This window comes from Pholcus phalangioides, unplaced genomic scaffold (genome assembly GCF_987345545.1).
Source record: "Pholcus phalangioides strain wild (caught in Gottingen) unplaced genomic scaffold, Ppha-v1.0 ptg000013l_1, whole genome shotgun sequence".
In the NCBI taxonomy this organism is placed as follows: domain Eukaryota; kingdom Metazoa; phylum Arthropoda; class Arachnida; order Araneae; family Pholcidae; genus Pholcus; species Pholcus phalangioides.
In genome coordinates, this window is record NW_028301606.1 from 8821235 (window position 1) to 8848552 (window position 27318).

Genomic DNA, 27318 nt, shown 5'->3' on the forward strand with positions numbered 1-27318 from the left:
CTTGCGCGAAACTGATTTAACAACTCCTGAGAGATTTTCATACATGTAGTTTCTCTTTGCTTGGTTTCTCTAATATTTTTTCGAAGCACCAGTGCTGGCCCCCCCCCCCACTACTTTGACATTTAACAAAATTCAAATTAATTCTTTGAACTAAGCACCATGTGTGTTGGATAAATATATGAAAAATACTTCAATTTGAATAAAGTCACAATGAAACATTCTTCAAAATACAATTTGAATTTAATGAAATAGAAATATTATTCTCCTCGAAGCTTACAAAAACATAAAAATACATTTTTCTTCTTCACAAACATAGATCTGACCAGTTTTACTCTTAATGCAACAGTTTAATGTATTTACAAGACAAATCGAGATGGATGACTTGAACATAAGGGAGCTTTACAGGGGCTTGATATGAATGTCTTTTTTTTATACTACTACTGAACCAGACATGCACCTCGTCCATATTCCTCTGCGGAACCTCTAACGAATTGCTACATGTTGGCATGTGCGTGTATGTGTAGTGAAACCTGGCGTGAAGTTTGTTTCAGTGTAATGCTTGTTATGTGTAGTCTTATGTGCCATCTGGTGCCATCTGCCACCAGATTTTCTAACTATGAGTGAAGTGTAATGATTGAATGATTTATCGTTGTAGGTGTCTTTTTTTATACTATACACTTCAAAGCTGTATTAAAGAGATGTATTTCTTAATACAGCTTTGATATGCTTAGAATAGAACAGCCAGGGAAAAAATCTGGGCGGGGAGGGTGTCCACCACACCCCTTATCCAAGCGATCAAGATCCTTTCAACGTCAAAGCCCATTCAAACCAAAATTATTTGCATTCATAGGAAAATCAAATACACAGTTCTTAGAATCTTGAACTTCTGAGACACAAATTCTCAAGACTCCTACTGTCCTCATCTTTTTTGTGTGGATTGGTACTTTTTAGAAATGCTTTAGCACAGGGCCATCTTAATGCATGGGTTAGCAGAAGCTCTGCTTATATACCAGTATCTACAGTATTTTCTTTTTCTCCCCAATTACATTGTGCTATTTGTTGAAAGATCATACATTAAAAAAAACAAAAATGAATTGACAAACATCATGGGTTGAAACTTTTTGAACTTGATTTTTACATAAAAGCAAGAACTAAGCACAAAAATAAAAGAAAAAATAAAATATAACTAGTAGATAAATGCAAATTCTTTTCCGACAAACAAATAAATTCAAGCAGGAAAAAAATTTTGACTGATAAAACAAAAAATTAATTTCTGTTAACAGCTGATTTCCTGGCAGTTAGAGTTTCAAATGATGGCATAATGAAATCAGAACGGTGACAAGTTGTTGAAGATCCAGAACATGTCATTTCATTCGGACAACAATGCAAATGATCTGGACAACAGGTAGCATCCGGAAATGGACAACAACCCCAGGCACCTTCTGGTAACTTGCAACAAGTGCAACCACCTGGACACTCGGATGTACCATCCGGACAAATTATAGGATCCCCTTCAGACACATCTATTTCATTGAACTTTCTTATCAGATCAGAAACATCATGTGCTTTTAACTGACTCGCTTGACTTTGATATCTCCTGTCATAACAATTTTTTCCCTCCTTTTCTGCCTTGTCACAATCCTCGTTGGTAGGACAACAATACTCGCCACCCCCACAGCAGACAGCATCTGGTTCCACGCAACAACCATTATATTCACCAACATCACTCATGCAGCAAGCAAGTATGGATGGACAAGTGTAATTGCTGTCGCCGCAAGGAACTTCTTCTTTCTTGACAATAGGTTGGTGCGTTATATTATTTAGTCCCTGACTGCACTCACCTTCATAGCACGTGTATCCTTCAGGGCAGCAGTGCATGTGATCATCGCAACATACCGCATTTGGCAATGGACAACAGCCATACTGTGAATCAGGAAGCTGACAACAAGTAGCTCCTATAGGGGGATAGAAGCAAAGTTTATGCTGAACTATGCAATCACATTATAATTTGTTTCGCAATACCAGTTGCAGATGAAATATAGATTTGATATAACACAGACAGTATTTTATGCATAAATTTCATTTATTAACCAACTTTACACAATATCACATAAAGATAATATTTTTCTATCAGAAGTGGGGTGAAAAATAATTGAATAAAGAATTGCTAAAAAACGCCTTAATGAAAGAAATATTAGCATGGCACAATAAAAGTTTATTCGGTAAATTTAGTCGATTGTAGCTACTAGAAAGGTGTCTGTGGAATAGGCGATTATAGATATTGTCAACAACTTGATTTTGCACTTTACCAGTCTTTCAGTGCTTGTAGCTGGAGATAATCTGATGGAAATGGTGTCACTTTAAAGGATTTTATCTGTTCTCTAAAAATATGTGCTTAGTTTCCTCGTAAATTGTTCAAAAACTTCACAAATGTGGGTTTTTTAAGACGACACATTTTTCTTTCATAACCCATTATCCACCATAACTCGAAAATGGTTAGAGACAGAACAGGGTTGATGCTGTGTTTTATGCTCCACTTGGGCTCATCTATCACCCCTTTTGCTTGGCAGATTAGGTCACATTCACCACTTATATGAGAGAGGGAAAAGAACCCATAGGGGGAGGGGGGAAACAATTATATGCATTGTGTTGAAATTTTCAACCTCTTTTGTTTCTGAAATGCGAGCAAGTAAACCATTTTTATCTGAGACACTTCTTTCACAGATCATTCAAATGTTTCCAAAATCCTGTATGTGAAGGGGTTAGACTTATACTTATGGGTGAGTGGTTACATGGGGCCTCGCACTGCCAGCAGAGGTCCATTGTACACTCTCTCTCCCTCTGTTCCCAAAAAAATAGTAAATAAAAGTCTTTAGTATCTTTAATAGAGACCTGTAGCTGAAGCAAAGTACAGCAAAAAACCTAATAGGAATGTTGAATGTCTTGAAATTCCCAGGGTTCAATCAAATGACAACCTAAGAGCTTAAACCTACGTGCACAGTACATTTCACATTCATAAAGAAAATGAGTAGCTGCTTCTTCTTTACATAACAAACCTCTGCGAGTTGAGTCACTACTAACTCCTATGACATTAAAATATAAAGTTACCAGTAAGAGTAAACCAACACCTCAACAAATACCATTTTTTCTGAGGTTCATCAGCTCCTTCTGCCCTAGTTTTACTAGACCCTAGTTACCTGCCCTAGTGACTCTATATATCTTTCGTCTGTTGCTGACCATCAATGTTCAGCATATCTTGGTATTGTTTTTTCCTGAATGAGTTGAAAACAGTATTTCTGATCAATTCCTGTGAAATGCCAAAAGCTGGTTCAGGAACAATGAACAGCATCCCAGAACCTCTTCTAGCCAGCTCTTGTTAGCCAATTCATTATCTGTGATACCTGAATGACCAGGTACCCAGCAAAGCTAGATTCTGCTGTTGTTGGATAGATTACAGAGTACAGTGTAACACTCCTAGACAACATGGAAAGTAATTTCAGACTTCTGAAGAGCCATCAGCACAACCTGGCTGCATAGATAGAGGTTTTAGAGAGTAATGTATTTATGTATGCTTTGATATTCAGGTTGTGCACCTCAATATAAATTCTACAACACATGGGAAATTGCAAAGATTTCAGCCTGAAAAACAATGCAGCATACTACAGCTCCAGTACTTTTTTCAGGCTTAGAGCTGTCAGGATACCAAACAAGTTGCCATAGTGGTGGTTGGCTGAAGTTAGTTTTCTGTAATTCCTAACTTTGAGGCGTGAATGCGAGCTGATCTCCCTATTAAAGTCTTGCCACAGAGAGCAACAGGACCACAATATTTCAATCATTACATTTCATGAATAATTAGAAAAATTGATGGCAGCACTACACATAAGCATTACATGGTAGGTTCACAACACGTACATTCCAACATGTACCAATTCATTAGAAGTTATGCAGAGGAGTACGGAGCATGTGTGGTTTAGCAGTAGCACACCAAATAAGATTTATGTGAAGGAGATAACATCTATGTCATCAAGGTGGAGCTCAAAAGCTTGTTGCCATGTGAATTTTTATTATTGGAAACTTTTAAAATTTTTTATGTCTAACTAAAGCCTAAGCTATTGCTTCTTATCTCACCTCCCACTCGGGTGCTCTACAACCCCCTTGCACTCTCACTTGAGCCACTCCTGATAATTGGAACTCTGGAAGAAAAGTTTATTTGCTGATTTGAAGATTTTTTAGTTTAATAGAGCAGGGGTTCTCAAACTGTGCCCCACCAACCTTTGTCCTGACAACGGTTTTTCGAAGAGATCCTTTGTTAAACGGCTCTGGGGAGCTGCGGATGAACATTGATTACAGAAAAGGGAGCTGTGGGAGGAAAAAGTTTGAACCTCCCTTAAGAAATGGGTTGAAATATTCAAAAAATATAATATACATGAAATTCATTTTGAAAAAAGACATCACGCTTACCTTGTGGGCATTCATGAGAGCCCCCTGGACAAACTTTGGCATTTGCATACAGCACAAATACAAAGCAAAGGCTCAAAACATATTGAGTCATCATCTATGAATAAATTAAGTTTAAAAATGAAATCACGCAGTTATAAAAACATTGGTACCAGAACAAGCAATACATCAGTTTTTGCTGCAAAAAATTACATTTTCAAATGCAGTTAAACTCAGTTATAAGGATCTCAGCTGTAAAGACAACTTGGCTATAACGTCAATAACTGGTGGTCTGGACTGAATCCTGTAGAGAATAATGTTAATAAACCTTGTTTATAATGTAATGAATTCCATTTTTTCCATCAAAATATATTTAAACTTCTGAAATTGCATTGGCAGAATTATACTCATTTGAATGAGCAAGAGAAACAAGTGTATATTTTACTCACATTTATTTTATTGTCTTATATTACCACACTAGGCTTCCATGACTTGGTTTATACTCAACAATGGCGCCCAGACATTAAAACATAGATGTAAATATTATTCCATTCCCATGCTTCAATTAACCAGAGATATTTTTTTTTATAACGTAGAAGTATCTCTTGGTTACACTCACTTTATCTGCAGCGTTTTGCTTATGGTGTTCACGTATTAGGTAGTTCTTCAAAGTGAGCATCACTCTGATCTATTGTCAGGGGCAATTTACTGCAGAGTGAGTTGTGCTGGAAGTGCAAGCGTGTATACCTAACAGTCTGAGTAGGCACATAGTGTTGTCTGATTTTTCAGTGCTGCCAATCTATATTTCAGAAATGAAATGTAACGATTGAAAAAGTATATCATTGTAGGCCTATTCCTCTCTGTGGCTAGACTTTTTAACAGGGACATCGGATCATATTTACACCTTAAATTTGAGAGCCACCGAAAACCAACTTCAGCGAACCATCACCACTGTGGTGAATGTAGGGTTCGAACCTGGGTCCTTGCATCCATCGCTATGACCACTCTACCACCACAGCGTATTGAGTAGGAAACCTCTATGAAATATGAAAAATGTAGTTTGAGGACCAATTTTGAGGCCTACTACCGACCGCAAGGGGAATGAAGACCAGCCTTTGGTAAGTTAATTTATTTTTGTGTGTGTGAGTGGCATTTCGAAAAATCTATTCTTTTATTTTTGTGAAACATGCAATTATTGATTTCATTTATTCACAATCCAAATCACGAATCGAATGCCTGCTTATAAGTATAATTCAAATGGTTTGAAAATTGTTTAAAAATTGAATGACTAATTGAATATTAAAAAAAAAGATTCACAGCATACACGTTTTTTTTCAATGCATCAAGCATATTTGAATTTAATTCAAAACTTGTTTGGCACCTTTACATGACAATAACATTGATGGAAAAGCAACCAACTCAGATATGACAACATATTTTCCATCACTTTTGTTTCCTGTTTCAATGACGCTTTCCCAAAAAAGAAATTCTTTAAGATTAGGGATGAGAATATCCAGAGAATATTCGTCTGCTGTTCTATTTACTTACCGTTAAGAAAAATCTTCATTACATGTTCGATGCTTACTCAGCCACATGGTCACACTGTAAGAAACATTTACGTGTTTCGCCCTTCCAAACTATTTTTTTTATGAAAAAATGTCAGTTTTTTTTTAAAATAAAGCTAGCTTTGATTCCCAGTCTTTACTAGAATCAGAAGTAAACAAAATTTTCATACTTTATGATAACGAATATGTAATAATTTGAAAGAAAATTATACAAGAGTAAAGGAGAAGGGTGGCAAAATTGGTGCAGCCCACCTATAGGCGGCAAAACAAATAAATTTGCCCCTGCATGCAAATGTGCTAATGAGATTTGGCTATACAATGCTAAATCCTGTGTAGAATTACAGTAGACTCCTTCCAGTCATCCGGCGTTTTTTTAGGCAGGTTTTCTTCAAGCGTAGAAGAGTGAAAAAGCATGTCTTAGTGCAGAAGTTTATATCATTTAAATGAGTTTTTCAATTGACTTTTGGTAATCCTGTGATTATGGTAATCCAGCACACACTGAACTGATATGTGTTGGATTAGCGAGAGTCTACTGTACATTTCTTCATCATAACCAGTTCTTATGCATTCTTACTAATCATCTTGGTAAAGTTTGATAAATTTCCTCTATATTTATCGCTTTTACTGGTGATTATGCATAATAACCAATTTTTGTTCAAAAATTTGATAAATACTAAAGAAATTACAACTTTTATGAGAGATTATTGTAATGATCAACTGCCATTGGTAAATTTGACAAATACTTCAAATTTATCGCCTTTATCTGTAATTATGTATGCTACCCAAGCGTAACTGGTGAATTCGATAAATATGAAAACAATTCAAATGAGTATCGTATATCGTGATGAATACAGTCGGACGGCAATATAATGATAACAAATTTGATGATCCTGCCTGATGTAATCACACAATTACTTGTATGAATTATTATGTATAGTATAGTATAATATAGTACAATTTATCATGTTTACTAAGGATGGGCCACTTGGGTATGCATAATCGCAGCTTAAAAGTGGTATTTTTTTAATACTTATTAAATTTACCAACGATGCTTGAGTACTACGCATACCGCCCGTCCCCCCAGTAAAAGCAATTAATTTAAGGAAATTTATCAACTTTCTAAAATGCTTGGTTATTATGCATAATAACTGCCTATCATGTATATAAACCAGACTTATTACATTTATTGTAATACACACACATATATATAGGCCTATGTTACAATTTTGATGATGTCATCCAATTCATATATGAATTGACATCATAAAAATTGTGTTGCGCTCCTCCTGACTTTCAAGTCTACCTCTACCTATGATCATTATACAAGAATTCCACTACAATAAGGTAATCAGCCCCCCTCGCAACAAATTATTTTGACTGTTAATTTCATCACGCCATATTAAAATACACTCTAATAAACTAATAAAAAAAATTGAAATTTAAAATTTGATGTGTATATCGTTAATCACAAGAAGCCCATACAAAACATGAAATTACACAACCCATTGTTTATCACAGGGCATTAACCTTTTGATATCCAGGTCATCATCCAAATTTGATTTAAAATTGAATTATTCATCAATTGCTTATAACAAATAAACAATTTCACGAAATTTTTGCCATTGTAAGGAAGAGAAAGTGCCACCTATAATTAATTGTTTGAACTATTCAAATTTTACAATTAAAAAAAAAAAACATTGATAACATGGTTTCATAAATATGGAGATAATTATATTGTTTGTGAACAACTGAACTAATATTCTGAGTACTATTCAAATAAACATGTCAAATAATATTAAAATCGTTAAACTTAAGAGTAATTAATTCAAAAACATTTCTCACCTCGAAATTTCTTCAAAGGCAAAATCAATCAAAAATCATATGATCAATAATGATTTTTTGATAAGGACTTTGGTTTGAACTTTGAATTTTTGCCGGTAGGCAGTCGCTAGCGCTACTGCGCTGTTATCTTGAGAGTTTTCTACTCTTCCGCGCTAGATGGCAGCACGTAATGTAGGCAAGCTGAGCGATCTCGCAGAAAGATTGAACATGTTAGTATGCGCTTGCGCGTGGCTGTCTGAGGCACTGAAAAAGTTAAAAAATTACACTAAAAAAAGTTTTATAAAAATTCTTTTATGAAACTGGATAAATGCAACCGATAAGTTTATCCTATACAGTCATTGGTTGCATTTTTCAAATTTTATAAGAGAACTTTTATTAAACTTTTATAGTATAATCCCGGCCTATTACCATAAAAGTTCGATAAAAGTCCTTTTATAAAACTTAAGAAATACAACCAATAATCGTATTAATTACATTCACTTCAATGTAACCAATGCGCTTATTGGTGGCATTTTTCAAGTTTTAAATAAGAACTTTATCAAACTTTTATAAAAGCCGGGATTACACAATAAAACATTGATTAAATGCTTTTTATAAAACTTGAAAAATTCAGCCAATAAAGCTCATAGGTTACATTCGAACAAATGCAACCCATAATCTATTGGCGATTTACTACCTAGTGAGTTGTACCGGAAGTGAAACTGTGTGTACAACAGTCTGAGTGCATATGTGCTGCTATCTATATTTCAGAAGGGAAGTGAGTGATGTGTTATGACTGAATTACATTTGTACTGTTTTTAGGTCGTCTATTGCTCTCTCAGGCGAGACTTTTTAAAGGGGAGATCGACTCGCATTCACGCCTTGAAGTTGGGAGCCACCGAAAACCAACTTCAGCCGACCACCACTATGGCGACGGTGGGGTTCGAACCCGTGTCCTAGCGATGCGAGTCCGTCTCCACTCGACCACTATAGCGCCCCATAATCTTACTGGCTGAATTTTTCAAATTTAATAAAAGAACTTTTAGAAAACTTTTAATTGTAATCCCGGCCCGAGACAGGTTGCTTTGAATGTTGACGACAAAAAAATCGTCACAAAATACAGTATACCCTCGATTTTACGCACTGGCCCTCTGTCCCGAACAGCATGTCATAGAGCAAATGTTCAAATCCGCTCTACTTTATGAATTCGCATTCATAGGTGGAAGATAGACTTGGAAGTGTGGGGGCACGAGAGATGTCAATTCAAGGGCGTAGCCAGGGGGGGGGGGACTTGGGGGTCTGGTCCCCCCCCCCCCCCCGAAATGTGAGAAAATGACCGAAAAAAGGGAAAAAGATGGCCAAATCCATTGTTCTGTCACTTTGGTTCCCCCCCCCCCCCCCCGAACGAAATTTCTGGCTACGCCCGAGTCAATTCATATATACATTGTCGATTCTACCTTTGAGGCTGGAGGGGCAATGCCTCCCGTATCTCCGCCCATGCTCTCATTTCTATCAACTCTATACTTTACGAAAATACCTTCGTTTTTGTTCTATTTTATTAGGCCCGGATTATACTAGAAAAGTTTGATAAATGTTCTTTTATAAAACTGGAAAATGTAACCACAATAAGATCATCAGTTACATTTGCACGAATGTAACCAATATGCTTATTGGTAAGATTTTGCAAGTTTTATAAAAAAAGCTTTTATCAAACTTTTTATTTTGCACTATAAAAGTTTGATAAAATTCCTTTTATAAAATATTGAAAAATCCAACCAATAAAGCTCATAGGTTACATTTGTGCAAATGCAACCGAAAATCTTATTGGTTGAATTTTTCAAATTTTATAAAAGAACTTTTAGAAAACTTTTACAGTGTAATGCCATCAACGGCACTTGATCATTACGCATAATCTCTCGTAATAATAATAATTTTTTTAGTATTTTTCAAATTTTTGAACAAAAATTGGTTACTATGCATAATCGCCAGTAAAAGTGATAAAATATAGTTTATCAAACTCACCAAGATGATTGGTAAAAATGCATACTAACTGGTTATGATGAATAAACGTACAGTAGACTCTCGCTAATCCAACACATATCAGACTAGTGCGTGCTGGATTACCATAATCACAGGATTACCGAAAGTCAATTGGAAAACTCATTTAAATGATACACTGAAGAGCCAAAAAAACTGGTTAACCTGCCTAATATCGTGTAGGGCCCCCGCGAGCCCGCAGAAGTGCCGCAACACGACGTGGCATGGACTCGACTAATGTCTGAAGTAGTGCTGGAGGTAATTGACACCATGAATCCTGCAGGGCTGTCCATAAATCCGTAGGAGTAAGAGGGGGTGGAGATCTCTTCTGAACAGCACGTTGCAAGGCATCCCAGATATGTTCAATAATGTTCATGTCTGGTGATTTAGGTGGCCAGTGGAAGTGTCTAAAGTCAGAAGAGTGTTCCTGGAGCCACTTTGTAGCAATTCTGGACGTGTGGGGTGTCGCATTGTCCTGCTGAAATTGTCTAAGTCCGTCGGAATGCACAATGGGTGCAGGTGATCAGACAGGAGATGCTTACGTACCTGTCAGAGTCTTATCTAGACGTATCAGGGGTCCTATATCACGCCAACTGCACACGTCCCATACCATCACAGAGCCTCCACCAGCTTGAACAGTCCCCTGTTAACATGTAGGGTCCATGGATTCATGAGGTTGTCTCCATACCCGTACACGTCCATCAGCTCGAAGCAATTGGAACCGGGACTCGTTGCCTGACTGTCGGTGTTGTCGTGCCCAGGCGAGGCGTAAAGCTTTGTGTCGTGCAGTCATCAAGGGTACACGAGTGGGCCTTCGGCTCCGAAAGCCCATATCGATGATGTTTCGTTGAATGGTTCGCACGCTGACACTTGTTGATGGCCCAGCATTGAAATCTGCAGCAAGTTGCGGAAGGGTTTCACGTCTGTCACGTTTAATGATTCTCGTTGGTCCCGTTCTTGCATGATCTTTTTCCGGCCGCAGCGATGTCGTAGATTTAATTTTTTACCGGATTCCCGATATTCACGGTACACTCGTGAAATGATCGTACGTGAAAATCCAAATTTCATCGCTACCTAAGAGATGCTATGTCCCATCTCTCGTGCGCCGACTATAACACTACGTTCAAACTCACTTAAATCTCGATAACCTGCCATTGTAGCAGCAGTAACCGATCTAACAACTATGCCAGACACTTGTTGTGTTATATAGGCGTTGCCGACCGCAGCGCCGTTTTCTGCTTGGTTCCATATCTCTTTATTTGCATACGCATGCCTGTACCAGTTTTTTTGGCTCTTCAGTTTATATATGAAAAATACACAATGAAACATTCTTCAGAATACAATTTCAATTTAATGAAATAACAATTATTTTCTTCAAAGTTTACAAAAATAGAAAAATATATTTTTTTCTTCACAAACGTAGATGTTCTTTTGGCATGTCGGATAACTGGTTTAATGACATGGAAGAGACATATTAAAAAAAACATTCCTTGACAATGATTAAGAATGAGCACGTCCTTGCATCTCGTACAGTACATACTTCTGTTCCGTGTTATTTTCTCTCTGAATATTCAAAATCTTGAGAAGTGATTAACAAGATCAGTAAACCGCAAATATACGATATTGGTTTAAATGAGATATACGATGGTACCTCAAGTTAAGAGTATCTTGACCTACAAGAAGTTTACAAGTGATAAATAATTGCTGAAAATGCTTCAACTCGTTAGCAAATATTCCACAACTTATATGCTTCAAATTCATAAGAAGCTCATTAAACACAAAAAAGCTCCAAACTAAGAAAGCTAAAAGCAATTTTCATATAGAATATGCAGTGAAACACATGCGCAACAAATGCACTAGAGACCAGAGAAAATACTTAACACTATGGGGAAGTGTTGTGGGGACCGGGAGGTGATAGCAATAATTGTGATATAGGTGATTATTTATACAGGGTGTTGTTACACAGAGTTTTCACGGTAGATCTTTGCCTTTAAAAGAAAAACTAATTTTATTCTGCATAAAACATACTATACTATATCATTCTAATTTTTTGTTAAAATATTGATAAACTAGACAAATTAAAGACCATTATTTTAATGGGAAAGTTTACTGTAGTACGAGTCTTTCATGGTATAAGCAACTTTCGGGAATGATTTATACTCGTAACTCATGGTACTATTGCATTCTATTGCGAATAATCACTCACATAACCACCCGATTGCACAACACAAGAAAAATGAGATTGAATTTGCAGAAAATCATATTATCCTGATTGGTAAAACTGTGATATCATGGATTTTAATGGTTTTTGCAAAATAATAATGTATATTTCACAAATATAACTGTGAAGCTGATTAGCTCTGAGCGAAAGGATTTCAATATATTTTTGGAAATTATTAATAACTACTGGCTAAATGCATGAAACAAAATTACTATAGTCTAGCAAAGTCGCAAATTACTATAGTCTAGGGTAAGTCGCTACCTCCATGGGACAGCATTAATAACTATGGATTCAAAATTAATCAAAATGTTAAGAAGCTATCATGGCAGATGGCAGTGCAAACTCTGTGCGAATTTTGAATGAAAATGATTAATGCAGAAGGAGGGGGGGGGAGGGTATGTCACCAATACAATTTTCATTGAAAGAGGGTCCTGCTTCAAAACCTTTTGAGAACCACTCGCCCAACAGTATGAAAAAGTTATTTTCATGTAAGGTATAATATTCAATCGTAAAACAACACACACAATAAATGAAATGCATCCATTCTAAGCTTCAAATTAATAACTAGGGAAACATACCCTTTATAAAAAAAACAACTTAAATGCAGTGAAAAATGCATTTAAAAAATCAGACTACTTGGCCACAGTGAATAATGAGCAAATAAACTTAATATTTTGTCTGCATGAGCAGAGCCAGACCTAGAGGGAAGCAACTGCCCTGGGCGACAAAATCTAGTGGGGGGGGGGCGGCGGCGAAGTTTTAGATAGGAACAAAGAACAACATCGTTGTAAAATTATTGAATTTTAAAGTTGTGGGGGGCGGCTGAATTGTGTTTGTCCTAGGCAGCATAAATCCTAGTTACGGCCATGTGCTCGAGTGATGAGAATCTTCAGGAGGCTATGAAAATGGTATCACCTCATGACTCTTGAAGATATTCTCGCTTGTGGGGGCGAAAAATATTGAGTTTATATATCCATTTATCGGGCCAAACAGCATGAAACCTTCCCATCTTTAATAATAAACGAAAAGTTTTTTTTTTTCAACAACTAGAACTCTAGCACTGCCAGGTCAAAAAATTTGTTGGTCAGCAAATGTACCTAGTATCTAACAAAAAAAAAAAGTATGCTTGCTGTATGATTGAGAAGTACTGTATATACTCATATATATAGTATCAACCCTCCCCACAACTTGGAGACCACCAAAACGGCAAAAAAATTGAAACCAGCGTATAAAACCCACATAGGGAGATTCATTGTGTAGGCATGGTCGCAACTGGAGGGGGGGGGGGAGCAGGTGGGTTTCGTGCCCTGGGCACTGGACCCAAGGGGCGCAAATTTCATTCAGAAATCTCTCGTTCAACATTACAAGGGGGCGTCAAAATGTGTGCTTGCCCCAGGTGACCAAGCATCTAATTGCGGCAATGTGTGTAGGTTCATTTAACTCTCATATTTTATAGGACAGATAAATTTTTGAGGTGAGTGCTCCCTCTCTGTATCCATGCCTGAGCAGACCTCCAAAATTTGGACACATTTCAGGAGGGAAAAAATTATACTTTGAAGGTATAAAATTTACAATAAAAAGTAATGAAAACAATTGAAATCTATTTCATTCACCAAATTATTAATCCGTATCACTTTAGGAGAAAGCAATGATGTCAATGGCTACCCATGGGCCAAGACAAGGGTGTGCACAATCTTTCAGTTTTCTGGCCGTGTATATGCCAGACGGCTACCGTTTGCAGAACAAAAACCAATGTGCAGTAGTCTCAATAATTTGAGGTGAACAGGGCAAAGACCACCTCAGATTACTGGGAGCTCAAGTTATCCAAAAACAATATTCAGAAAGGGTGAGGGGTGAGATTCACTTATATATTGATTTTGTCGTGCGAGGGAAAATGGTCTCGTGAACCAGAACACATATATAATTTATTGTATCTTCGTATTCTCATTGCTCTTTCGCAAACTGATACAATGGACAAGTTTTTGGTAAATTTGACAGATTGTAACTAAACTAGTGTTTGCGTAACTGACAATGAAAAATGTTGCCAACAATTCAATTTTGAACTTTGCCATTTTTCAGCGCTTATAGCTTGCCATTAAATCCAGATATTTCGATGAAAACGGTGCCACTTTATAGGATTTTTTTATGTTCTCTCCGATTATGTGCTTAATTTGCATGCAGGTAAAAACTTTATTTGGGGTTTTTTTCAGACTTGATGCATTTTTCTCGATATCATCATCATCATCACCATGCCCCCAACTTTCATTATCGTGCCTTCCCCAGCCTTTCATATTAATCTCAGCCTATGGAATGATGAGGAGGGGGTGCTACCTCTTCCATTCAGAGATAAAGAAAACAATATGCAAATAACAATCAATGCAGATTCCTATAGTGATTATGAATCGCCTCTGGCGAAAAAAACAATGCTCCTGAAAGGGAAAACCTTCTGAGGGAAGAGCTTAACAAGGCTATAAAATCTTTCAGAAATACCAATAAATGCAACAAAAGACAAGGTTCTTCACCAAAAAACCTCTCGTCACGCTCCAGACAAAGCAATAAAACTGATCAGATTGTGGGAACAATTCATTACAAGCCTAAACAGATGAACTACTATTTGCTCTTTCTTCGCTGTTTTTAGCAGTTCTGTTAAGGTGGGAAAAATTATTATGCAGGCAGATTTTTGTCAGTACAGTGACGCCACCTGTTGTGAAAATTGAAAAAGGTTAGATTACCAAGGGTGTATGTTCAGACCACCTCTTTTCTAGGTTTCAAATCTTGTAACCATAGTCTGACCTGTTTTGTTCTTAATGCAAGAGAACAAAACAGAGACATGCCGAAATGGATGACTTGAACATGAGAGAGCTTGACAGAGACCTGATTATGCACATGTTTTTTCATACTAAAAGAATATTATAATATTTAATTTTATTCTATTTATACTATAAGGCTATTCAGAATAGCTGGTGAAAAAATCTGGCCGGGAAAGAGACCGCAGCCTAGTAATCACGATCCCTTTAATGTCAGAGACCCCTCAAACTGAAATTATTTACATTCATAGGAAAAATCAAACAAAACGTGCTCTTGGTCAGAAGATGGAGGTGTGTTGAAAAGGAACTTCAAAAAATTCCCTAGCACCTCTATCTGGAATCTCGAACTTTTGAGACAAATTATCGAGACTCTGCTGTTCTCATCCTATTGTATGGATTAACACTTTTTAGTAATCCTTTAGCACAGGGTGGCTTAATACATGGATTAACACAAGATCTGCTTATACACGAGTACATAAGATATTTTTTTCTCTTTGATTATATTATACATTAAAAAAAAAGAAAGCAAATGAAAGTGAATTGACAAACATAAACTGGTTGAAACACTTTGAACTTTGATTTTCGCATAAAGCGAGAGCAAAGCACAAAAATAAAACAATAAAACATAACTAGTAGATAAATGCAAATTATTTTCCGACAAACTAATGAACTGAAACGGGAATTTTTTTTTTCGACTGGTAAAACAAAATTAATCTATGTTAACAGCTGATTTCCTGGCAGCTGCAGTTTTAAATGATGGCATAGTGAAATCAGAACGGTGACAAGTTGTTGAAGATTCGGAACAGATCATTTCATTTGGACAACAATGCAAATTATCTGGACAACAGGTAGCATCCGGAAATGGACAACAACCCCAGGAGCCTTCTGGTAACTTGCAACAAGTGCAACCACCTGGGCACTCTGATGTACCGTCCGGACAAATGATAGGAGCCCCTTCAGACACGTCTATTTCATTCATTTTATTCAGGTCAGAAACATCATGTGCTTTTAACAAACTCGCTTGACTTTGATACCTCCTGTCATAACAGTTTCTCCCTTCCTCTTCCGCCTTGTCGCAATCCTCGCTGGTAGGACAACAATACTCACCACCCCTACAGCAGACAGCATCTGGTTCCATGCAACAACCATTAAATTCACCAACATCATTAACGCAGCAAGAAGTTATAGATGGACAAGTATAATTGCTGTCGCCACAAGGAACCTCTTCTTTTTTCACAATAGGTTGGTGCGTTACATTATTTGGTGCCCAAAAGCATCTACCAAAAATACATACATATCCTTCCCAGCAACAGTGTTTGAGATCAGAGCAGCACACAGCATTTGGCAATGGACAACAGCCATACTTTGAATCAGGAATCGGACAACAAGTTTGTCCTATAGAGGAATAGAAGCAAAGTTTATGCAGGATTAATACAAGATATACAGAAGACTGGATGTTGTGAAGATATTTATTATTGGAGATGTTAATTTTTTTTTTTTAAGGAAGGAAAAAACTCATCTCTGCCTCTACCGGGAGTCGAACCCGGGTCCCTCGATTGCCGGACGAGTGCTCTGACCACTAAGCTACAGAGGAAATAGAGATTTTCCTTCGCTAGAGCGTATATGTGCCGAACGGAACCGTGCAATGGACGGTGAATCGATCAGCTAATAGCTCATGGACGACGAGCCACAAGATGGTGGTTTTTTCCTTCCTTAAAAAAAAATTAACATCTCAAATAATAAATATCTTCACAACATCCAGTCTTCTGTATATCTTGTATTAACAAGTGGAGAGCGACATTCATGTCATATATACAGGATTATGCAATCAAACTAGAATTTGCTTCACAATATCATTTGCTAATGAAATGTAGAGAATGTTTTATTCATGAATTTAATTTCCCAACCAATATCACATAATTTTTTCTTATCAGAATTGATAAAAAATACCTCCAAAAATCCAGTTCTTTTTACTTGGCACCCGAGCGGTGCAGTAGTAAGATGCATGTCTTCCACCATCAAGATCACCATCTCGATTCATGGGTTCGATTCGAGTGGAATTACCTACAGAGTCTAGGGCGACTGATAAATGACACCTTCATTTCCTACACAACTCCATAGGTAGGAAGTTGGCGTATGACCAGAGTTGGTTTGCAGTAAAGATCATTTTTGTTGTACCACGGTCATTTTCTGCCCATGAGAGCTAATTAGACTGGGACCTACAATTTATTTCCGATTCCGAACGGCAGGCTTGTTTTTTATACTCGTTGAGGGGGTGGTGCACTAACCCCTAAATAGGGGACTCCTTGCGGTAGCAATTTTTTCCTGTGGTCTTGTCGCCGTTTTTGTTGTACCCCTGTACAAGGAAAGTATTCTGACAAGAACGAACCAGGTATCAAACTCACCAAACATCTAAACATCCTTTGGTACTTTAGGTGAGCATCTTATCGACCTGGGCTACCAAGTCCCTTGCGGTAAAGTAGTAGGTCTTTTCATTTAGGCCGAAAGTCTTCAATGCATGGCCTGCAGAGCTTTTTGTCTTGACCTGCTCATATTTTTGAGAAAATAGTTATTTCACAAGCACTGGAAGAAGCGATTGAATTAAAAAAAGAAGAAAAAAAGTTAAGCCCATGCTGGCTATTGAATGAAACTGCTGTATTTATAACTGTGATATGCCTTTGATACATTAAGAGCTCTGTCTTTACGAATTGGGGGGGGGGGGTTTGTAGTTCAAACCTATAATTATGTGTATACAGTGGAACTTCGTTTTACGAGCAGTTAAGTTAATGAGCAATTCACATAAGAAGCAAAACAACGCTAACAAGCATTATTCACATTACGAGCAAAACATTTTGCGCTTTATTTATTGTCATGTTTTCAGAAAATGAGCTGATGGTTTTTTGCTTTCATCCACACACGTACTGTGGAATTGTGGGTAATATTCTTCCCTAGTCTCCAGTTAGCGTGTCTTACTCGAAAAATTAACACTCGTGTACGGGCTTGACTGAAGACAGAACAACCAGACACACCTGCACTTACGGGCTTGAATGCTTATGATACCGAACTACATGTCGCATTGTAACCATGCATATGGGCGCTTGAAGGTTTTTTTTAATATAAATTATGCTTCGCTAGAAGGTGACTGTAGACAAAGATGGACCTCCATTGCCTGTTCTGTAGAAAAGCACCTGTAAAATAAAGTTGTAGCAGTGTATGAGAAATGAATCTGTCCAAGAAAAATGCAAATTCCCCATTTTTATTAAATCCTAAAAATGGCCAAAACAAGTGTTTTTAGAGACACTTCAAAGTCGGACAAAAAAGAATAAGTTTATTATTATGTTATATTATTGAATGAAACCATTTTTATTCATCATTTTTTTATGTGAATGAATAATTGCGGAACGAATTATGCGAATTTTCATTATTTCCTATGGAGAAGTTTGATTCGAATAACAAGCAATTCGTATAACGAGCACGTTGGCGGAACGAATTAAAGCTCGTTATCCAAAGTTCCACTGTATTTTAGAGAGAAAATTCTGTGTTATAAACATATGTATAAATGCATAATTAAAAAAATTTCTGAAAAACACCTTAATGAAAGAGATTCATCCCTGCATTAGCCAGCATGCCATAAAAACTAGGTGACACCAGCTTCTTTTAATGTTGAAATCTGATGTCCCAACATTAAAAAAGCTGGTATCAGTCCAATTTTTACTACATGCCGACTAATGTGGGGAACATGGTATTATTTCTTTCATTAAGGTGTTTTTCAGTAATTTTCTTAATTATTAATACAGGAAAAGGTGAGATTTGATGAGGATTACAGAATACATCCAAAAGTCTGATTTATCAATTAAAAATATATACTGAGTAAATAAGCGAATAAGAATGAAATAATAGTGTTTCACTGGTAAACCCCATTGACACAGGAATTTGCTAACAATAGTGAAAATTGAGAATTATCTTTATACAAAGTTCCTACAACTTTTGAGTGAAAGATTTCCCTCACCATCAAATAACCAAATATTTTCTAAAACATCAAATTGACACAGTATTATCCCTCCCAAGAATTACATGTTATACATACTTATTTAAAAAAACAGCATATCAAGATTTACATTTGATTAGGACAGCAAATGGTGTATCTATTTTTTATCCAAATCAATGAATGATAGTACTTTCTTTCTTTCAAACCGAGCACATCTCTGGTCTATCGCCATGGGTAATTTAGTACCGATTGAGTTGTGCCGGAAGTGAGTATGTGTGTGTGTGCATATACCTAACAGTCTGAGTGTGAATATACAGGGTGTTGCTTTGAAGTTGCGACAATCTCAGAGGGGTGATATTAGGTATCAAGAACAACAAAAAAACCCAGGACTGTGACAGAAACCTTCACAGTGATAGACGAGCATCTTACCACCACGCCACTCAGGCGCCAGTTTTACACATCCGTTATGGGTTCATGAAAACAAGCATTGACAGTATCACCAATTCTGACTAAAAATATTACAACTGTCTGAAAAAATTGCCAAATGTGGCTGATGAATTGCCCTTGGCGAGAAATACAGTACTATGAAAATATATAGTGATTTAAAATGTATTTTATGGGTAAAAAATTAACATGACAAATAAGTGAGATGGATATTTACACAATAATATATACATACATAATTTATAAATAATATGCTAAATAAATTCATCTCCGATTCTAGCAAAGATTAATATTTGAGGTAAATTTTGTCAATAAAAAACAGAGAAAATAAGATATTTTTAATGGAAGAAGACGGAAAGGGCAAAGTTATAGGATATACTGTAACGTCATGTTAATTAGGAGCATATCGGAGTGCCAAACTGCCAAACCTCTTAAATCCTTTCTTCCACCATTAGGAATGAAAAATACCATAAAACAGCAGAAAATGTGTCATTAATGGGGAAACAGCCCTGACTGCCAATTATTAACATTATAAAAAGAGTTTCACAAGGGACAGCTCGTGAAAGAGCGGTGTAGGCACCCCTCTGGAAAATTACATCATTAATTTAAATAGATTTGATACTAACTTAATACCTGTATTTCTTTTGTTTTCATTTTTAAAATGAATTTAATAAATTAGAAAAGAAAATTTTTTGGAAGCATTGATAAAAAAAAAAAGTCCAGTAAAATACAGGTCAGATGGTCACAGTTCAGCAGAGCTTTCCATGGAGAGAGCTCTGTACTCTTTTTTCATCTTTGGCCGCTCTCAGTTGCGTGCCATACGAGATACCCTTTGGTAGTATTAAAACCAGAGGAAGGGGTATGGTTAGATTTTTGTGAAGAGGATCAACTTTGTGAAAAATAAGTAATTTTGCACAGTAATTAATTAATAATCTAGGGGCCGTTTTTCAGACCTGGAATTTTGTAAAGGGTGAATTCTTTAGATCCAAAATTTTGTGAAGGGTATGGAAAATGGGCCCAAATTTTGGCTGGGTGCAGACCCCTGATATCGGGAGAAGAGAATGAATTTTAAGAATTTGCAAAAACCATTGCTGATGGCAACTGCTAAACTTGAATGATGAAATTCAAAGTTGTTAAGACATCACTTAAGCTCACCGCGCAAACTTTTTTTACGCAAATGTTGTGCTAATATAGAGCAGTGGTTCCCAATGTGGGCGCTGAGAAGTCTGGGGGGGGGGCGTTTTTTGTTCAAGTCATATTGAGGGGGCGTTCAGAAGAATGAGGGGGGCATTTCGTGTTCAAATCATATTAGCCCGGTTTGCATGTTCAATATTGCGGTATCACTGGGAGTTTCCGGCAGATAAAGATTTATCTCACTTTCAAATGCTGAGATCAACATTCAAGACGTCCAACTTTGACTAGTATGTTTTCGACAACATCAAAACAAGAAAATGATGGATTATGAGCATCATACATTTCCTTACTCATTGCTAAAGCGGGCAAAACCGCACACTATTGGCGAAGAATTGATACTGCCAGCTGTGAACGAAGTCGTGCATACTGTGCAGCATAAGCCACCAGCTGATATTATTAAAACAATTCCATTGAGTACAGTGCAGAGATGAATCAATGAAATGTCTGAGGATGTGGAGAAATCTCTGATTTTTTGGCAACAACTGAATTTTCCTTACAATGAATCTACTTCGATGAAAACTCCTTCGATGAATCTACTTTACCAACAAATGAGTATTTACTTCTGGCATACGTTCGCTTCATAAAAGATTAAAACATTTGCCCAGAACTATTATTCACCAGAACATTAGAAACGGTCACTAAAGGAAAATCTATATTTGACGTTTAACACTATTTTGAAGAAAAAGGAATTTCTCTGACTAATATTTTGTCCGTTGCAACCGATGGTGCTCCGGCAATGGTTGGACGCTACCGTGGATTTATTTCATTCCTGAAAAAAGTCGTACCAAATATAGTGGCCATGCATTGTGTGATTCACCGTCAACATTTGGTCACAAAAAACTTTAGTGATCGCCTTCATCGCTCGCTTCAATATGTAATTACAGCAATTAACTAGATCAGAAGCAATGCTCTCCATAACAGAATATTTAAAAACATCTTTGTGATGAAAATGAAGACGACTTCAATCGTTTATATTACACACAGAAGTTCGTTGGTTGTCAAAAGGTACCTGTCTGAAACTATTTTACGAACTCTTTGAATCAGTCACAAAGTTTTTTAAAAACAAGGATGATTGATTAAGAGAGAAGTTATTGAAATTTAAGAGCGATATATTGCCTATTTGGCCGATTTATATACCAAATTTAATGAAATGAATGTACAACTCCAAGGTTATGATTTGAATTTCATCAAAGCAAAAGAAATTATTTCAGCGTTCGTGTCAAAAGTTACTTTGTACAAACAAAACTTTGGTAGACGACAATTTTATCAGTTTCTCCCAATGCTTTCTTCAATAGAAACAACTGATAACGCCCGCGACATTTTGGTTTATTGCCAGCATTTGGAAGCACTAACAGAAGATTTTACGAATAGATTTCAGGATTTACTCAATATGACTATTCCAGAATGGGTCCTAGAACCTCCTTAAACATACAAATAACAGAATTATCGCTGCAGGAAGAGTTGATAGAATTGTCAACAAATGAAGAGTTGAAATTAAAATTAAGAAAGGGGTATCAGGAATTTTGACTACAAAGTCAAATTCAAACATTATATCCGGCCTTATGGGCTACAGCAAAAAAGTTTTTCATTGCATTCCCATCATCATATTTAGTCGAGAGGGGATTTAGAATAGTCACCAGTCTATTAACGAAGAAAAGAAACAGATTGTCAATAGTGGAACGCAGAGATTTAAGATTATTGATGACAAAAATGACACCAAACATCGAGAAATTAGTTTTATCACATCAAGCTCAGATATCTCACTAACAATATTATATTCATACTAGGGGGGCTCTGCCCCCCTGCCGCCTTTGGCGGCCAACAACCCCCCCCCCCACTTCTCTCCCGGACATATCTTGTTTATTTCGTCCCACTTCATCAGCGTGCTATGAAAAAGGGGAAAGGGACGTGTGAAAGCACCAGCCTACTGAAGAAGCGAATTTTAATGAAAATAATAATAAAGCAACAAAAAACAAATGAGATTCATCAAGTATCCCCAGAAAACTTCCCCATGGGGGTTCCCCACATTCAATTCGCTGAATTTCAGTGGGGCCCCACACTGGATATATCTTGGGCTACCGATGTGTTGCAAATTTTACAATGTTAAACCACAAAAATCAATGAGATACATTCAGGGGTACCGAATTACAACCTGCCAACATTTCCATGAAGCCCTGACCTGCAAGCTTGTCGGACACCCCCCGTGAGAATTTTTCATTTTTATCAATTTTACAACGAATAAAATCCAGGGCCCCACATACAGTAGCGGGGACACAATACGCAGATTTTTAGTGGGGCCCCAGACTGGCTATATCTCGGGTTTCGGCTGTGGCAAATTCTACAACAGAAAAGAATGAGATTCATCCAGGGCCCCCAAAATCAAACCTGTAAACATGGGGCCCCCCGACTTGGAAGCTTGTCGGTCATCCCCCGGTGCGAGTGCCATGAAAAATTTTCATTTGTATTCGTTTTACGAACGAATAAAATCCAGGGCCCCCAAACAATTACCCGGGACACCAATTCGCATACTTTTGGTGGGGCCCCAGACTGGCTTTATCTCGGGTTTCGGCTGTTGCAAATTCTACAACAGAAAAGAATGCGATTCATCCAGGGCCCCCAAAATGAAACCTGTAAACATAGGGCCCCCGACTTGGAAGCTTGTCGGTCATCCCCCGGAGCGAGTGCCATGAAAAATTCCATTTGTATTCGTTTTACCAACGAATAAAATCCAGGGCCCCCAACCAATTACCCGGGACACCAATTCGCATACTTTTGGTGGGGCCCCAGAATGGCTTTATCTCGGGCTTCCGCTGTTGCGAATTCTACTACAGAAAAGAATGAGATTCGTCCAGGGCCCCAAAATGAAACCTGTAAACATAGGGCCCCCGACTTGGAAGCTTGTCGGTCATCCCCCGGAGCGAGTGCCATGAAAAATTTTCATGTGTATTCGTTTTACCAACGAATAAAATCCAGGGCCCCCAAAATGAAACCTGTAAACATGGGGCCCCCGACTTGGAAGCTTGTCGGTCATCCCCCGGAGCGAGTGCCATGAAAAATTTCCATTTGTATTCGTTTTACCAACGAATAAAATCCAGGGCCCCCAAACAATTACCCGGGACACCAATTCGCATACTTTTGGTGGGGCCCCAGACTGGCTTTATCTCGGGCTTCGGCTGTTGCGAATTCTACAACAGAAAAGAATGAGATTCATCCAGGGCCCCCAAAATGAAACCTGTAAACATAGGGCCCCCGACTTGGAAGCTTGTCGTTCATCCCCCGGAGCGAGTGCCATGAAAAATTTTCATGTGTATTCGTTTTAACAACGAATAAAATCCAGGGCCCCCAAAATGAAACCTGTAAACATGGGGCCCCCGACTTGGAAGCTTGTCGGTCATCCCCCGGAGCGAGTGCCATGAAAAATTTCCATTTGTATTCGTTTTACCAACGAATAAAATCCAGGGCCCCCAACCAATTACCCGGGACACCAATTCGCATACTTTTGGTGGGGCCCCAGACTGGCTTTATCTCGGGCTTTCGCTGTTGCGAATTCTACAACAGAAAAGAATGAGATTCGTCCAGGGCCCCAAAATGAAACCTGTAAACATGGGGCCCCCGACTTGGAAGCTTGTCGGTCATCCCCCGGTGCGAGTGCTATGAAAAATTTTCATTTGTATTCGTTTTACCAACAAATAAAATCCAGGGCACCCAAAATGAAACCTGTAAACATGGGCCCCGACTTGGAAGCTTGTCGGCCATCCCACGGAGCGAGTACCATGAAAAATTTTCATTTGTATTCGTTTTACCAACGAATAAAATCCAGGACCCCCCAACCAATTACCCGGGACACCAATTCGCATACTTTTGGTGGGGCCCCAGACTCGATATATCTTTTGCTTCCGCTATCGAAATTTTTCAACGTTAAAGCAGCAAGAAAACAATGAGATCCATCAAGGGCCCCTGGAAATGAAAACTTTTTACTTATACGTGAAATCTTCCCCGGGTACCCCGACCTTGTGTTGGGAGCACTGCTGTTGTGTGTGTATATTACACATATATATACCTCTCGGCATGGACCTCCCCCCCCCCCTCCACAAAGGAAGGGCTGACAGGGGCCACAACGATTCTTTTCACTTTTTGATTTTTCACACTATAAATTAATCACAGGGGGGCCCCTGAAAAGCTGGTTTGGGGGCTCGAAATCTAAATTCCAGCCTAAGGGCTCTGCTGTAGGATGTAGGAGCCTCTTGGCACATGCACATAACATGGTCCCGATGGGTCAAATGGGTCCTGATATGTGAATATCGACCCAATATCGATATATGATATATGATATCATATCGATATATGAATGTGAATATCGATATATCAATCGAACCCACTTCCGTAACAGAGTTTCCGTCACTCGGTTGCTTAGCAACAGGCCCTTTTCGAGTTTGTTTGTGATTTTATATTATAGAATAGATTTGAAATAGCATATATATTTCCAATTAAATACTGTGATAGAAATGCATTATTACCTTCTCATAAATTAATTTAAAATTTTGTCCTTGTTTTCAATACATACTATGTACAAAATAGTTTACCTGCAGAGGAGGGGGGGCGCTATGGAGTCATGCAGTAAAAAAGGGAGGTGCTAATTCCAAAAATGTTGGGAACCTATGATATAGAGCATTATTATTTTTGTATGCATAGGTGCACAGATGTGAAATATAATTTGATAAAAAAATAAAAGTTTTCAATGCAGTGCAATACATTACTAATTGTAAATAGTACGTGAACTCAGGGCAGGAACTAGGGGATCATTGCCCTGAGTGGAAAAATTTAGGGCGCAGCAAGTTTTGAAAGGAAACAAAGAAAGAACATACAAAATTATTGAATTTAAAATTGGGGGGGGGGGCGGAAAGATCATATTTGCCCTGGGTGGCAAAAACCCTAGTTACGGCCCTGCATGTACTTGACTACATATCACCACCGATATATGGGTGCATATTTTTGGAAATATATGCCCTCCCCCCCAAAATACCTGGCCACGAGCTGCCACCGAGTTTCACAGTGTTCAAAAACGTAATATACATGAAATTTATTTTGAAAATAAAAATTATGCTTACCTTCTGTGCATACATGAGAGCCCCCTGGACAAATTTCGGCATTTGCATACAGCACGAATACAAAACAAAGGCTCAAAATATATTGAATCATCATCTGCAAATAAGTGAAATTTAAAAATGAAATGTTTACTGTATAAAGGTATTTTTCAGTAGGATGGAATTATGTTGTAGTTGTTGTTTGTTACGGCACCAATTATGTTGTGACTCAAAATTGTTGAGTACTATTTAAGTTGACAGTACTCCAAGAAAGAAAACTTTTGGCCTGGTGATCATATTAGTGGGGTACCATTTTTGAGTTGTTACCGTGTCCGCAACAACCCTTTGTGTGTCGGTGAGTAATTCTCCTGAATAAATATGTACTACAGCATTTTTAACCGAAACAATTAAGTCACAAAGAGAAAAAATAATAATATGTCAACACACAGAGGTCTAAATGCACATTAGGTTCTTTAATTCTTAATTCATATAGCCAAAAACAATATACCAAAAAAAAAAAAACAACTATGCTGAAATACCTTACTATACTTATCGAAAAATTAAAAATTTAAATATCGCTGCAGTTTGGTTTTTCCTGACCACTCAACAAAATTTGAAAGAGAAAATTTACTCACTATCTCCCATATTAAGGTCACTTCATTCTTGACAACCGGATTTCGATGAACAGTTCCCTTTAACTTGAACACTCAGTACAACAGTTCATTTTCTCATAAGTCATCCTTTGACGGGCGAATCTGCTTGGCCACTTGAACGATTAATGTCCTCTATATCTGCTGAAGCGACGGTCCGTGCACATACTTTACGATGTCGGAGCATCAAAGTTCTCCATCTGTACTACCACTCGGGGTAGTGTGGTCGAAGTACCATCCTTGGACTGGACTGCAAGAGTCTGCTGCTGGGCTTCATCTTTCTGACATGGGGTAGCATGGACATCACTGACGACTTAATAGGCTCTGCATACTGGATTGTAGTTTTTCTTCTGAATTTACATCTTCATGAAATCCTTCTTTCGGCAGTTCCAAATTAAATAGGGTTTGAGTGACTTGAGTTTCGGGGGATCTTAAAGTTACGTGGGAGGGGGGATTTTTCAACGGCGGGACCGTACTTTCTAGCGCAACTGCTCCCGATGAACTGCACGCCTCCAAAGTTTTTCAGTGATAATATGTAAATTGAGTGATGGGCGGGGCTTGAGAAAGCGCACCCTCTAATTCGTCACGCAAACTGCGTCATCCAAAATTTTATCCAATTGTAACACGAGGCGCGAACACAAACATGAAACCAAAAGAAAAACATCTTCTCTCAATACGGGGTCGATTTAAGAAAATGGACGGCTTTCAGCAAAGTTTATAATGACAACAATAATTTTCAATATAAGATTTCCCGTTAAATGCACAAATATTCATCAAAATAAAAAAACATTAACATCATTGTGTGGGGAAAAAAATTAGCTTTCCAACGATATGCGACATCATATATAAATATTCTTGTTGCGCGACATGCCGAAAAATTTAAATCCAAACAAAGGAAATTCTTTGAAAAATTCAAATTCAACACTTTTTCGATAACAGAGAATAATTTCAAGCATATAACATTATTTCAAAGTTTCTCTCCCTCACAATATTTTACAACACAAGTTTTTTTTCTTCTTCAAAGCATCGGAAACAGTGGAGAGAAAAAGGGAAAAAAAATATATAAATTT

General features: G+C 37.6%; 1 protein-coding gene across 1 annotated transcript; it reads right to left on the reverse strand.

The window, feature by feature from the left end:
• Positions 1–217: 217 nt before the first annotated feature.
• Positions 218–26552, reverse strand: LOC149078565 (progranulin-like). The gene is made up of 5 exons (XM_089241065.1): positions 26484–26552; positions 25623–25716; positions 15601–16283; positions 4462–4555; positions 218–1955 (listed from the first exon to the last, which is right to left on the reverse strand). Exons 1-5 carry the CDS (start codon positions 26550–26552, stop codon positions 1267–1269), a joined length of 1629 nt encoding a protein of 542 aa, XP_089097191.1. The 3' UTR covers positions 218–1266.
• Between the last annotated feature and the right edge of the window lie 766 nt (positions 26553–27318).

Excerpts from the sequence above, each read along its gene's own strand:
- LOC149078565 (XM_089241065.1), bottom strand. The coding sequence starts at position 26,552 with ATGTCCATGCTACCCCATGTCAGAAAGATGAAGCCCAGCAGCAGACTC. Across the intron at positions 25,717-26,483 it reads TGCAGTCCAGTCCAAGGATG|ATGATGATTCAATATATTTT; the intron begins GTACTTCGACCA and ends ACTTATTTGCAG. Across the intron at positions 4,556-15,600 it reads AATCAGCTGTTAACATAGAT|ATGATGACTCAATATGTTTT; the intron begins TAATTTTGTTTT and ends ATTTATTCATAG.